Source organism: Lissotriton helveticus, chromosome 10 (genome assembly GCF_964261635.1).
Source record: "Lissotriton helveticus chromosome 10, aLisHel1.1, whole genome shotgun sequence".
Taxonomy (NCBI): domain Eukaryota; kingdom Metazoa; phylum Chordata; class Amphibia; order Caudata; family Salamandridae; genus Lissotriton; species Lissotriton helveticus.
Genome location: NC_136071.1, coordinates 234,441,235 through 234,457,049, shown reverse-complemented (window position 1 = coordinate 234,457,049; position 15,815 = coordinate 234,441,235). Strand labels below are relative to the sequence as shown.

At 44.3% G+C, this 15,815-nt stretch overlaps 1 protein-coding gene across 1 annotated transcript in view; it reads left to right on the top strand.

Annotated features, from left to right (window-relative positions):
• DRC3 (dynein regulatory complex subunit 3) overlaps positions 1–15,815 on the top strand; it is a 162,001-nt gene that overhangs the window by 134,795 nt on the left and 11,391 nt on the right. Inside the window, exon 10 of the mRNA XM_078664218.1 lies at positions 1,524–1,595. Within this exon, the coding sequence (XP_078520344.1) occupies positions 1,524–1,595 (72 nt within the window). The remainder of the gene's footprint in view (positions 1–1,523; positions 1,596–15,815) is intronic.

Below are 15,815 nucleotides of genomic sequence, written 5' to 3'. Positions count from 1 at the left end.
GATAATAACACTTCATAAGCGTCTTCAGTGATATTACGTTTTGTATCATGTTCTGTTTGTTTTAGGGGATGCTACTCAAATTACAATTTTCCATTCTTTAGGCTAATGTTTATTTTGCTGACAAATACTGTAGACCCAGTTTTGATGAACATATCAGACTTTTTGTGTATTTACTTTTACATTTTTTGCACAGACTGCTAATTGCTGTGAACTAGGCAGGCATAAAAAGAGGCACAGATATTCATACCTATTAGTTATTCTGTGAATTTTTTGAAGTGGCAAGTTGAAGTTGTATCTGGTTGCAATGTGTAGATCTCTTACTTACTAAAGGTAGTCATGTGATTTTTAAAACCAGTAATAACAATTAGATACCCGACAAAAATAGGCATTCTATGAGCTTTTAAGTGTGTTTAGTGGGAGGTCAGTTGCTCTTTTGCAAAGCACCGGCCCTCCAAAACCAGTGGTTCTCCTGCTGCATTTAGAGATGTGGAAGCACAAGATTTTGATGGTGGAGTCTCAGCTGGCTCTGTCAATGGAGACCTTTGACCTGGAACTGCATCTGCCACAGAGCCCCATTGTCATACTTCTGGATATTTCGCCCTATTTCGGGCATGGTTTCTGTCACTGATTTTCCAGAGTTGGGACCACCATACAAGGCATTGCGGTCCTGGCAGGAAAACAAAAATGCTCCATGTGCGTCAGAGACATTTTTTTTCTTCTGCATACATTGGCAAGCAGACAGGAACATGGCTCCCATCCATCGTTCAGTTTTGCCAAATGCGCATCTGCCTGTGCAATATTGTATTCTAATTACATTTATATAGCGCTTATTACCCCTGACATGGCGTCGAAGCACTTTTTCGGCAGGTAGCACGCTACTCCCAAACCCATAAAGGATTAGTATTGAATTAGTATAGTGAAATATGAAAGTAATTTGAGTGGGGGATATGTTAGTCACTTATTTGGATTCAGAAGGATAGAATAGGGAAAAAAGGTTTGCATTCATATAGCGCTAAATACCCTTGATGGGGTGTAGTAGCGCTTTTTTGGTTAGTAGCACGCTACTCGGGAACCCATAAAGGATTAGGAGTGAATTAGTATAGTGAAATATGAAAGTAATTTGAGTGGTGGATAGGTTAGTCAGTTATTTGGATTGAGAAGGATAGTGGAGGTAAAGAAGAGGGAAAAAGGTTTGCATTTATATAGCGCTTGTTAACCCTGATGGGGTGTTGAAGCGCTATTTTATAGATAACATTTCAGATAATGACTCTCTCTCAAAGGCTGGGGTCTTTAAAGGTCTAAATGAGGCTTCAGCTTAATGTCTTCCTACAAAAATTTTAAAAATGTTTTCTGAAATTCTAGCTGTATTTACTGCTTAATGCCACCAACTCATGGTTCCATTACAAGAGGGTGAAGTCTGGTGTGTCTGGATGATCCATTCCTCAATATTCAGAAGAAGATACCTATTTGCCTCCAAACGAGAGTATACGATTTGGTCTGACAGTGTTTTTCTTTCTCAACAGGAAATAATAAAGGAATTTGAACGAAACATTCTAGATATGGCAGCTGTATTTCTCGAAGCCGTCCAAGGTCTATATCCTTTTCCCTGTTTGCGTGCTGTTTGCGGTACGATGAGGAGTAAAGGCTACACCAGTGGTACAACGGATAATGTTTTAGACAATGTAAGATTGAATATATTAATAGGCTCAGTACTTTGGAAATAGAAAAAAGGAGAGGGAAAATATATTGATTTTAATTTCTGTTTCAACTTTTAACAATGTGTATAGGTAATCTATGATGGTTATACCATCCCCCTGGAGTGCAGGATTCAATTATTTACACATGGGAGCTAACATTTATTTACATTTCGTTTTTGATTAACTCACTAGTGACTCGATAAACCACAATTCCCACATGTTATTGTAGCTGTGCGATTCTTGTAGAATGAACCCCATTTACAGTACAAAACTAAATGAAAGAAAGGACAGGATTTAACCGTGATTAAGTCTTTGAGAAAATGAAACACATCATGTGGATCTCAGTGATATCACTTTTTAATATTATGTTTCAGCAAATAAATATACTATGGCAATGGAAACTCATTTGGCACTCTCTTTCAACAGCAGTTTCAGTTGCCAGTGCTATTGCTCAAATTAACCATTTGTGTTGGATATTAAGTCTATCTGTCTATCTATTCACTGATTTAAAAAAACAAAGTTAAAAGTTAGTTATGGTTGAGCTGACACAAAACCAAAAAACTCTGGAATGCTCCACTTAAGCAGTGCAATGCAGGATGTACCCCGTAGCTCATGCCCATGTCATGGCTACTCCCTTTAGACATTCTTTTTTATTTTTAGGGCTCGGGCCTAGCGTACACTGCGTATGCAGTGTCGCGCAGCGCGAGTCCTTTTCCTGGGGTTTTGAAAATGGACCTGGAAATTCCACGCAGCTCATGCGTGTTATTTCCTAAGTCCATTTTCATTGGCCTTCGCGAGCGTGTGTTTTTAAAACAGAACACGCAATAGGCCATGGGCGGTTGTGTAGATCCGCCCATGCCCTATTGGTGTCTGTTACGCGCACCAGAGGCCATATATCTTCAATTATATTGAACACATATGCTCGCAGTGGCGCGCGCGCACCACTCACGTGCTTTTTTTTTTTTTTGCAATTGGATCGCTTTCGCGAACACTAATCACTCAAGCCTGTGTGTCGCTGGTGATTGATTATCAGCAATGCCATGGTGCTCAGGAGTGCTGAGACACTGTCTCACTGAAGCGCGGCACTATATATAGCACTGAGGTGAGTGTGAAGGTATGACTGGGCATCACGCGGAGTGTGAAGCATCACGCGGGTTGTGCCAATGTGTCACGGCGCCTGAGTAATGTGCGAATTCTGCCCTCTTAAGGTCTGTGGTTTTTGTGTACCAATAACCAGGAAAAAAACACTAGAAGCCTGCCTCCTGCTGTATAGCGCATAGACGCACGCAGCGCTACACTGCACTTACCAACTACATGGAAAGCAATGAAACTAAAGGTACCACAAGAGAGCCCTTACCTCGGAGTCGGCTTGGTTCAGGGAGCGGGTCGGGTCTGCGTCCTCAGAGGGTTAGCCGTATGGCTGCTATGGCGTGGGATAGGTGAGGGCGGAGACCCCGAGAGAGGGTTATAAAGCCCCCCAGGTGTGTGCTGTGTCAGGAAGCGACAGCCCCAATCTGGAGTGATTGAATCAGGCCCCATGTCTGCCCCCCTCCCCGAGAGGCAGACACTCTCGCTGCCCCGGGGGCGGGGCCAGAGATGTCCCTACTGGAGTATCAGGGTGAGCAGTGTGTGAGTGTGCATAGTCATATCCTTAACTTTTCAGGCAAAAGCACTCACTGATTTCTGAATAGTGAGTGCAAAAGCATTAAGGTAACCATGTTGTTCCTGCTTACATTTCCCATGGTTTGCTAAATTTTGCATTCCCTATAAATGTTTGCTTTTTCCAGGATGTTGTTACTTTTTTTTTGTAGGCCGCATATTGCTCGTCTAGTGCGTAATTTAAATTGAGCCGCATCCCGGTGTTTATAGCGGGCAACAATTGGGTTGTAGTTGAAGACAGTGGGAGTTTTTCTCAGTGGGGCAGTACGGTGCTCAGTGGGGGAGAGGATGTGGCACTATGGTCAGAGCTGCCGAATTTGGAACTGGGAACCAGGTTCAGCCTTAATAACCAGTCCACCAGACCACTCTCCTGTGAGAGCACAATCACATGCTAGACCTTAGAAGGCTTTGCAACACCTTAGGAGTCCTGGTGTCTTCACACCAGCAGGTGGACCCTAACATGACAAGTGTAGGTTAACCTTCAAGGCTTGTCCACCACTAGCCATACTGAAGTTCACCTCCAGTCTTGCGGGAAGGCCTATGAAGCAGCACACCCTAGAACAACAGTCACTGAGGTCACAGGACCCTTGTGAAGGGCCAGCTCTAGGGCGGTGCAACCAGTGTGACCGCACCGGGTGCTGACTTTAGGTGGAGGCATACTGTTTGCAAGTATATTATGGTTTTAAAAACGCTTGCAGCCTCCTTCCTGGCCTCCAGCAATTTTCGCCAACAATAAAAATGTCATGATGACTCTGGTGATTAATGTTCTTCCTAGAGAGAGATCAGAATTTTGTCTAGTGGAAGTTTTGACTCATGGAAAGGTAGCTCAGAGGGTTAATGTACCAGCTGCAAAGAACATGCGCCACGCAGATCACAAAGTGCACATAATGTAAATAGGTCAGTGGGCTACTGATTTTGTCAGAGAGATCCTTTTGTTACTTGCAGTTTATAAGTTAAAATCCTAACTTAGAGTTAGTGAGCTATTAACTGTCATCTAAGTGCTGCATACAAACTGCAAGGTATAAATTAGAGCGTTATGTCCCCCTCGCCCCCAGTCTTTGATTATCCTAATGTCCCAAAAAGTGTTCTTTTGGACAGAAATCAATTCTGATTATTAAGGAGAACCCCCCACCATGGTATTACGTTTTAAATTCCGGGTATTGTGTTTCTCTAGACCAATCACTATAGAACTATCCAGGTTATATGGTTGTCATGTGATTCCTACACCTTGTAGTCCTTTGTCTTATGTTACATTTTCCATACAGTGATTTACACACATATTGATTGTCTCTGTGTAATGTGTGTGATGTAAAGTGCTCTGACACCCTACAATGGTATGAGTGGCGCTGTAAATCAAATTAAAGGCAACTGAGAGAGAGTGGTTATGGAAACTTGGGGGTGCACAGTTAAAGGGTGGTAGTGATGGAATCCATGGCAGAGGTGGTCATTGGTGGGCACTAACAAACATTAATGCACAGGACACCACCAGTGCTATGGCTGGCCCTGCCCTTGAGGCCAGTCTGCCTCACCCATAGGTAGCTCAATTGGCCTTGTTTCAGCAATAGTAGGTGCAACTCACGAGGGATTGGTAATGCACGATTTGCACGCACACCAAACTAAGTTCGCAAACTTACAGTCACCCGGCTTCATTCACAAGCACTTTTAACATGTGCTGCCTGTTGTTGGGCCACTGGAATTAATTATGCAGCAAAGGATGACAACATTATGCCATAGTGTTGACTAAATTATGTATTAAAAAAAGGCTGCAGCGTAATTCAGTATATTTTCAGATATTTTATTATTTTGACATGTGTACATATGCTAACAGTCTCTGGAAAGATTTTGCCTTATTAGTACCAGTGTAACATACAAACGCAGCAGTGAGAAAGGTGACCAGTCAACCTTTACAATAGGTCATCCACTCTGCAGCAACACAAGTCACATTTTATAATAACTTTTGATATGTTTGAGCTACAAACAATTTATTAGTTTAAATGATCAGATCATGCAGCAGATCTTGCATTATGAGGCAAATATGGCAGAACCATAATTTTAGAGAAAACATTTGCAAACTAGGATATTTTGCCATTCATGTTTGAACTGCTGTCGTGGAAAAAGGGTGTAGTGCTGATGACAGAAACTCCATGGCTCGGAGACAAATGGCTTGTGTTTCCACATTTTATTGTATTTGGTACATTCTGTGATTAGAAGCATATCCCACTTTGTGAATATATTTTAATGTCAATAACTCATTATAACTTTAAATAATCATGTGTATCCATTGGTTGATTAAACTGGGCAGTGAAATGCCAAACAAATACTAAAAATTGGGATGTCCGCGCATTCTGGCCACACCTCTGGCTCCACCCACAGATCCAATCCTTGGGTTATTCCCGCCCTTTGATTCTCCGCCCACTGTTCCCCTACTTTTTTCCCCCACTTCGACCACTGTGTAAGACTCAGCATCCCTGGACCTGTGATGTGCCGCTGCTGCGGGCACTGCATGTGCCACACATTTACGGTGCCGGGCTTCCGCATAAGGGAGCTGGCCATTATTGTATCCCTAAACGTGGGCATGTTGTCAGTTTGACATTGACTACACGTAGAGGGACTCTAAGTTTCTTATAAAAAATATAGCTAACATTTGGACCTATAATTTTATTTTGTATAAATTAATTGAATGTGTGTAAAATTTTGCAATGCCCGGGGAATTCTAGTAAAGGGAGCACCAATTGGCGAATCACTAGCGTGTGTGATTGATGCATTATTTATTACTAACTTTGACGTTGTGCTTTAACTTTGGATAAAAGTTATCATGAATTCTAGCACCAAGTAGCCAAAATTGGTAAATATGTGTGCTACAAATAATCCCTAACATACACTGTGCCCACAGTATATTTAATCTGGTGCTTTAATCATAGGCTGTTTTAAAGTATTCTGATAAAAATCGAATCATGCTGAAGACAGCCTTGATTGGTGTTGGATCGAGGACCCGGAAGCCTGCACACCTAGCAGACAGAGATAAAGCACCTTGTCAGAAAGTTTAGCGTTTTCCCTACAGGTGGTGTTTGTTGGCCTGTGACAGGGTCAGTCACATGTCCTGGATTCCTGGCATTTAATTGAGTCTATCCCAGTTCTGCGCCCCAGTGTTTCTTGTGCCCCACCTGGCACACATCATGTCGGAGGATGGTGATGACGTTAACATTTTGCCCCCACCTGGAAAAATGTCTGCGGACGCCCATGGGTGCACTTTACTTTTAAACATATTATTCAAAAGCGCAGCATGCCACCATTGCTACAATTCCAATCCAACCCACATAATTCCACTACACACCACATGCATACACTCCATAACACATGGCTAAAAGACATTGCCATTTACAATGTCATTAGCTCTAACTCAAATAAATCCGAGACCTATTGCATTTCCAATGCTTGTTTAACCTGACATGAGCTAGCAGGTGTACTGAGCATGGCAGAGGGCATGAGTTATGGTGTCCATTGTGCATTGCACACCACTCGGGGCAAATTCCAGGGCTTTTTTGTTTCTATTTTTGCTGAACCATTGCTGACCTCTAACTGTGCATTTTTCAGTGATTTTCATGGATTTTTTTAATGATGTACTATATCCACCTGCTATGAGCCAATTCTACTCTATGTATGGACTTTTGCGAGGCCCTGTGGCTAACCCGATTTGGCCGTTCACAATGGAGGATGATCATAAGACTTGCCTGGCCTTGTACTGGACTTAATTACCTAGCTGCCAAATTTCACGCAGATTCATCAAACAGCATCAGAGTTATTAGTAAATTGAATTTTTATTGCCCCCATTTATGTTTGCCCCACCCAAACGAAACTGATCAAAACTTGACATCAATGACAAAACTATAAACCTTCAAAACACCTGCCAACATGTAGTATAAATGTAGTATACTTGTAAAGCGCACAGCTGCCCCAGCAACGGGGCGTCCCGGCGCTGTATAACTCTGGGGAACCCGTCCTGGCTTTCCCTGTGGGATGGTCCCTTGCTGGGAGTCCCCAAGGTGGAGCCAGGCATCCCCGGAATTGGTGGGGCCGTTGTGGAGATTAGGCAAGCTAATGCCCAGAGTTGCCGAGTGTAACCCCTGATTAGAGTAAGCACCGAAGCGAGAATTATCGAGTCCGCTGACCAAGGTCCACGACCCTGCCGCGTCGGGAATTGAACCCTGGTCCCGGGCTGACTTCTGCTCTCAGGCCTGCCGCCTCTAACCAGTGAGCCACACTACTCCACTCCATTTATGTGGATTCATGGAACTGTGCCAAATTTATTAACAAATGAACACTTCTTTATTTCAAATCTATTTTATTGTTTTTAAATATCTATAAGCACAGTAAACACACATACAACATTGTCATCAGTAATACAATATGTAAATATCTTAACGGATCCTGTCGATACACTTCTATTGGCCTAACGCGCTCTAAATGGTCTTATCGCAGTATAGATGAACACTTCTTTGACAGTCCTCTTGACATTCCTGAATGAAACTGAGAAAATCAAGAGTAGGCTAAACAAGTATCTGCCTATATTTTTATAAATCCAACAAACAGTGCCAAAGTTATCAGTAAATCAAAACTGTTTTGACACCCCAATTCTACTTTCCCCCACACCCTTTGGATCTGCATGAAACCCGAAATACCTTATTAAAAAGCTGCTATAAATGAAGAGGTATGGAAAAATATTCAATAATCAGGTTCTGTATGGGTGTATGGGTTGGGCGGCGGGTGTGGTGAGTGGCAGGGTTCTGATTGTGCTTCAGGGGTTGGTTGTGCGACTTGAGGGGGTTGGTGGGTTAGTTGGCAAAGGAGGAGGGTTTCTGTTTTAAAAATAAAAGCAGGGGGTATTTTTCATCTGCATCGCACTTCTCCATCCCTGCTACATTTCTTCCCTTTAGTTAAAAAACAAGACAAAGTTATGATGTTGGTTACGGATTGGGCAGAGGGCTCTGGGGTACAGAGCCCTGCGATATATGTGGCATTTGATGAATAAAATTTGTTAAAAAAAATAATAATCAGGCTACAGACATCTTTTCGATTCTGTATCATTAACGAAAATAAGGCATGATGTACAAAGCCCTAATATAGTCACAGAAACAAGGATTCACTAAATCACAGGGTTTGCAACCGGAAAAATGTTTTTACCAGTTACTAAAACTTATAAGTCAAACGCCTTTCCAACTCACCAAACGTTTCTTTTATTCGCTGTCAACTGCATTAATGATTTGCAACCACAATTACGTTAGACACCATTGATTAGATACTGACTGCCAGTTAGGGTGGTTTCTGATGTCCCTGTTGACAGCTTCTCCTTTGAGAATCATGCTGGGTGCCCTCGAGGAGAGCAGATGGTCATCCAAGAAAGCACTGTATGCCCAGCCCACTGTCTAATCTCAAATAGGAAAAATAATTTTTTAAGGCAGACATTTTCGTTTTAAGGAATAGTGGCTCCTTTAATAAAGGTTTCTAATTTGGGAATGTTAATGCAGGGATAAATGTCTAATCTATTTTAGAAGACACCATCATTGTTTGTAGCCAATCACAGGAGTTTCAAATAGCGAGCTGCCTAATTAGTACTTATTAGGCGGGTAGATTTATGCCTCTCTCCAAGTAGACATTTTGGCATGTGACAATCAATCTTAGGATTACATGCAAAATGGAAGACAAGTTGCAAAAGGGTAGTGCACAATTTGGGCCTTTCTTTGAAACTTCCATGTATGTATCTTAGGCCCACAGGGTCTTAGGGTGGTGTAAGGGAATGTGACACATTTGCTATTCTCGACCCCATTTGGGAATCCACTTCACAAGCAGGGTCTACTGGGCCTCAACTGTGGCTCTGCAAACTGTGCCAAGTATAACACTTTTTGGCACTTGACCTCCATGATAGTGAGGGTGATCAGTCATAGGCTTCTGGGAAAAGTAGTGGGGGGAGCCTGAGCTCAACGATCATTATGCAATCAATAAAAGGGAATGTCCGGATCCTTGCTTGTCTTTACAAGAAAGAAAGTACTTTATTACATACCGGCACTCAATAGTACACACTACTAGCAGCAAAACACGTTAGTAATTCTGGGCACAGGTGCAGTGCCCACTCCATTCCCTTACTGTCCTCCTTGCCCCAGGCTCTCTTCCTGGTACTGGGAAGCTCCCCTTTTATTTCTAGTGGAAAACAGGAGTTGCATGCATCAAGCACAGGTGCAGATTAAATCATCCCCAAAACAGCATGTGCGCGTAGTCTTTCAGCCCATAACCCGCTCACGGGTGATCTCAGTCCTTCAGGTCTCACTCAACCCACCCGATACCTAGAGTTTGCCCACACACTCAGATGAGTGAGGGCACTCAGGCAGGCAGTCAGTCTTTGCCTCTCTTCTGCTTCACGCTCCTGTCTGCGTTCAGTGGTCCGCCTGTTCCGGCTCTCATGTGAGCGGAAGGTGCCGCTTCTGATTTGGTATCTTTGGGACTTGACGATGGGTCCACAGGCAAAGCCACGACAGGGTCTTACTACACTCAGCAGTTTCAGCCCCATGTGTGCTGATCAGGAGTTTGGCTGATGCATCACTGCATGGGTCGGTCACACCTTTGGCAGATGTAGCCCCGCATGGGCAGGTCACATCTTCAGCAGTTGTAGCCACTCACGGGCTGGTCTCAACTTTGGCAGGATTAGCCCCACACGGGCTGGCTACAATTTTGGCAGATGTAACCCAACCAAGGCTATTCACAACTTTTGCAGTTGCACTCCCCGCACAGGCTGTTGGCAACACACGATTGACCTGCTGCCCCGGCACAGCTGCTTTGAGGAGGACTGACAGCCACTTCATTGTGCTAGGGCACAGCTGGTAAGCCACCATCCCATCAACCCTTTAGAAAATCTGGACATCACCAGTTCAGGGATCCCTCTAGGTTAAAAATCACCACCTGTGAGTGCAACAACACCCTGAAGGCCTGGCTGAACGAGCATCCCAAGAACCTCAGCAATGGCGCGAAGATCATGCGGTGTAAATATGTAATATATATTTTTCCAACCCTAATCGCTTCATCTTTTCTTAAAATGTAACCTTGAATAAATTTGCTACTTGTAGATATGTAACTCTAATGACTAGTATCGGTAGTAGACTTATTTACTTACTACCATTCTTATGTGAATTTATCTGTTTGCATCTTTTCCTTGAGTGAATTTGCAACTTGTGTAAATATGTAACTCTAACCACTAGTATCTGTAGTGAACTTATGCACTTACTACCATTCTTATGTGAATTTAGAGTTTATCTGTTTGTATCTTTTATGTAATTCATTGACTCTGAAGTCCTTATGTAATTTAACTGGTACTATTGTAAAGCGCTCTGACACCTTTAGGTAAAGTTTGCGCTATATAAAAATGTATAAATAAACGATCACACCCCGATCACATCTTGGCAATCATGCAGTTTCGGAGTTGCTGTTACTGCCTGCAACCATCGGGCAGGCCCGGACTGGCCATAGCGGGCACCGGGCAATCCCCCGGCGCGCCTCAAGGGTGGGGGCCGGTATTGGGCCCTTGGGGGCCGTTTTTGTTCAGGGCTGTTTTTGCAGCATAGCTGCAAAATCGGCCCTGTAACAAAATCGGCAGAAAACCAACCCCGGCAAAGAGCTCGGCGGCACCTCCCACCCCCCTAGTGGGGAGGGGGGGCAGTCGAGCACTTTGCCAGGGCCGGTTATGGTTCCCAGTCTGGCCCTGCCATCAGGTGACCCTGGGGGACCACTCTAATGCCTGGGTCCTCCCGGATCGCTCTCCAGCAGTTTGCTGTTCTGGGTGCACCCACTGCCACCGGGGATGCACTGCACCTTGCTGCTTCCTAGACAATCTGCCCTTTTGCAGGGCAGGCAGCTCCTTCCCTCCCTCTGCAGGCAGGTAGGCAGGTAGACAGGCTTCCAGGCACATCAGCAGTGGTATATCGGTCTTCCAGGAAGAGATCTATACAGTTGTGCTCCCAACACTTCTGGGAAAGGGCCTGTCAGGCAGTAACAGTGCGAAATGTATAAGCAAATGCTGTGTTTGCACAACAGCTCTCTGAGTACTATGCAAAGTACTCCCTTCCCTGGCCATAAGAGTTCTTAGAACTGGAAAAAACCTGGGGTAGATCTTATATCACTTTTAAGAAACAATTCGCACACAGAGGTGTGAATCAACTATCTGAAACTGTGAAGCCAGTTTAGGGTGGTTGTATTTCAAGTGTTATTTCCAGGCTTTTTATCAAGCCGTACTCCCCAATGTGTAGCTTGTGAGCAACATGTTGCTTATGGCACCATAAAATGTAGCTCACCAGGTGATCCTTGCAACTATGTCTTAATTAGGTTTCTAAAGGGGCTACACTGGTTTGTTCTTGTCTGGCCTGCTACTTCCCTGACACTTGCTTCCTGGATTGTCTAGAAGAGGCACAAAGGTCTCAATATCCCAAGGTCTGAGGCATTCAAGTCGGATTATCAGGGGCGTAGCTTGGTCAGTAAGACTGATGGAGGTGTGAGTTTCAGATTTTCCAACAATCACGCTGGCATATGTTAAAATACCCTAGACGACAAGCAGGGTGCATGAAAGGGGTTAAAGGGGCAGTGGAAAGGAAGACTAATGTGGATTGGTAGGGGTACGAAGTGAGAGAAAACAATATTTTGTCAAATAACCAACATTTTTGAAGACTTTCAAAACAGAGAGAGGAAGAGAGTATGTGTGTGTTTTGCCTGTCTGTGTGTGTGTAAACATTCCTTGTGAAATCTGACAGACCCCTCATCTGTACCCAACTATTTACCAGAAAATGCATTTATTGGTGGGGTGTAACACCTCAAACGCCCCACCTCCCAAAAGCTACACCTCTGCGGATAATCCTTAATGGCGGGTTGCCATCTGTAAAGTAAACGGTACATTTTCTATTGAAGTTTCCACTTGAGACAAGAACAGGAGCCCTCCCATGACTGCCCATTGGCATCCAGCCCTCTTCCCATGCCTTCCATCTTTTAGACCTGCCTCATTGCCCCAGTTTTGCTAGTGCTAATGCAATCTCCTTTGTGAACATGACCAGTCAGTGCAATTTAGGTTTGGATAAACATCACAGCTGGTCTGTCCCCACCACAGTGACTGTACTAAGTGAGCCACATCCCAAATAGCCAGAGTTTGGCAAAGGCCACGTGCTGTGCTTAAAAGAGCATTATTACGTTTTTGAAGAGTGTAAACTAGCAGCTTTATGGAAGACAGCAAAGTGTGCTGGCTACAGAACTATAGAAAACTGCAAACATTTGATAACTGGGCTATCATGAGATTCCAGAGGGTGCATACTGATGGTATTTTAAAGGATTACAAAGTGAAGTTACAGCAGAATTATGGAAAAGGTGATAGCTGGGGTTTGTTTAAAAAAAAAAAGAAGAAGCAGAGTGTGCTAGTTGTGCATTACCAAAAACGGCATAGTGTACTGGCATAGTGTACTGCCTGGACAAATATGGAAACTACAAGGTGTGCTGACTGGAGCATATAAAACAATGGGAAACTCCAAGTTTATTGTTTCAACTGTTAATTTTTTCATTTTGCACCTCTAGAGGCCTGCTAAGAAGACTGTCACACGTGCTCTTCGTTTGCCCAGTGCTGTGCCTGCTATTGGGGACCGGCCTACTTGCCTGTTGAGGTCTCAGGCACACACTAGGGAATCATGTCATATTAATATCTATCCCATTTTGAGGGGACAGAGAGTGCAGTTCGCCCTGCCTTTTGCATCTGGATCCATTATAGGATTATGGAGCAGCATATGTTCCCCACATAATTGTAGGGAAATGTCATGCAGCTTACAAAGCTTCCTTGTCCTTGACAACTCTTCCCTCGAATCATAAGTATAAATGTAGTTTACTTCTCAATTTTGAACTCAGAATTGGTGGCTCCAACAAGTGATTTAGTGGCTATGCCTTTTACCTCCAGGTATTAAGAACTTGGCTGTTTTCCAGAGCATAAAGCACATTTTTCCGATTTCCTTAGCGCCAGGACATTTGCAGGAGTAGCTGTGAGCTATAAAAGCTTTTTCACTCATTCATGCCTTCATTCATTCAATGGAATCCTGTCAAAGATCCCATCATTGGGCATTCTTGTGCACGTTCCATGTTATAAGCTGACTTTAGAAACTTTTAATTTTGTGCGGGGGGGGGAGGGGGAGGAAAGATTAAATGTACAAATGCGCATTTCTCATTTCAAGTGAAAATCCAGTTCACTGGGACAACTGTTCAAAAAACTGTGAAAATACATTTATCTACTGTTTTAATTCTTAACTAATTTCTTATCCTTGATTTTTCATGTTGGATTCTACCACTTGTTTCAACCATGGCTTAAAATGACAGGCTTATTTTTTTCTTCGTTTAAATGACGTTGTAATCAATATATATGTGCGTTATATTTCTGCATGCATTTTTTCCACCTTGAAAATCAATCACTATCTTAGATTTCTATGGCTAGCAATCAAAATCAGACTTTTGCTCCAAACTCAGTAGTCTTCCGGGAACAAATTCCAGGTGGCAGATTTACAAGAAACTGGTGCATCTGTAGAGATACGTCAGTTTTCTTGTGCCAGCCTGCAATACCCGAGTGCCACCATGGATGTGCCGTATTTACAATACAGCGCACCATGGCGCAAGGATTGACAGATGCTTCAGAAATTCTGACGCATATGTTTGTGCAAACGTCACGCATTGCTGGAGTCGTGTCGCAAGCACGACGCAACTCCAGCAATGCATGGGAGGCCTATACTTATTGTACTGCATCACTCCTTACGCCTGCTTTAAGCTAGCATAAGGTTTTGACACAGTGGCGTCCTAGAAGTGGAGCAGTGAAATTTTGTAGATTTCACTGCAATCAATCAATCAATCAATCAATCAAAGCATTTATATAGCGCACTACTCACCCAGAGGGTCTCAAGGCGCTAGGGGAGGGGGGTCCGCTACTGCTCGAACAGCCAGGTCATGAGTTGCTTCCTGAAGGTGAGGTGGTCCTGGGTCAGGCGGAGGTGGGTCGGGAGGGAGTTCCATGTCTTGGCGGCGAGGTAGGAGAAGGCCCGTCCCCCTGTGGTGGCTCTTCAGATGCGGGGGACGGCGGCGAGGGCGTGGCCGGTCGATCGGAGCTGGCGTTTGGGAGCGTAGAAGTTGAGGCGACTGTTGAGGTACCCTGGGCCTTGGTTGTGTAGGGCTTTGTGTGCGTGGGTGAGGAGACGGAAGGTGATTCTCTTGTTGACCGGGAGCCAGTGCAGGTCTCTCAGGTGTCCGGAGATGTGGCTGCGACGGGGGATGTCCAGGATGAGTCGTGCTGAGGCGTTCCGGATCCGCTGGAGTCTCTTCTGGAGTTTGGCGGTGGTTCCGGCGTAGAGGGAGTTGCCGTAGTCCAGGTGGCTGGTGACGAGGGCCTGGGTGACCGTCTTCCTGGTCTCGGTGGGGATCCACCGGAAGATCTTACGTAGCATGCGCAGGATGTTGAAGCACGACGAGGAGACGGCGTTGACTTGTCTGGTCATGGAGAGGGAGGAGTCCAGGATGAATCCCAGGTTGCCTGCGTCACAACTACGAGGCTTTCCTACATGGGAACGCCCACCCTGCATACATGATACCTGACGTAGGTATAATGTGACGCAGGGCTTTACAACGTGAAGCATCTCCTTAGATGCGTTGCGTTGTAAATGGGCCTCAATGTGGCGCATTGTTTATGCCGCCGCTGCATCACAAAAAAGTGACGCAACTGCGGCGCAAAAGTGTCACAAAGGGTTTGTAACTTTGCCCCCAGATTTTCAAAACTGGCCCTTTGTGATCATGTCATAAGTGAGCAAACGTGGCAGTAGCATACTGTGGCATCCGCCACATCGTCCTAAGTGGATATGGAGTTACGAATAGTAATGAAATACTTACTGATCATGAAGATGTAGCGGTGGGCAGTTTACTGGATGTAATATAACTGTAGGTTGATTTTGTGTGATACAACTGTCCTTTGTTTTTCTCACATGCTATATGGTGAAAACAATTACATTTAGAGGTGGGTCTTCGTTCCAATGTCAAAATAAGGTGTGGATCTTGGCTCTTCTGGCTCTCTGCTTGTGAGTGCGTGTTGATTCTTGCAAATCAATGGCTCTCACTTGAGTGAACTAGTCTTCTTGGTGACTGAAGAAGATGAGTCCCTCCCATGGTCACAAATGGGATTACAAGTGCACCTGTACTTCTGGACACATTTTCTCCTCCAAGCAACAGGTGGAAATTTGGGGAAAACATGCGGAAAACAGTCTAGTAGCACAGCTTTCTCTATTTGTCATTTTTCATACCAGATGTTAAAACTTGGAAACGTCCGCTTCAGGTATAGAAATTCCAAATGCCATTGGTAGAGCCTGGTACAGTATTGCCGGACTGTGTTACAAGGCCACTCGTTATCGGTTCAGTAGA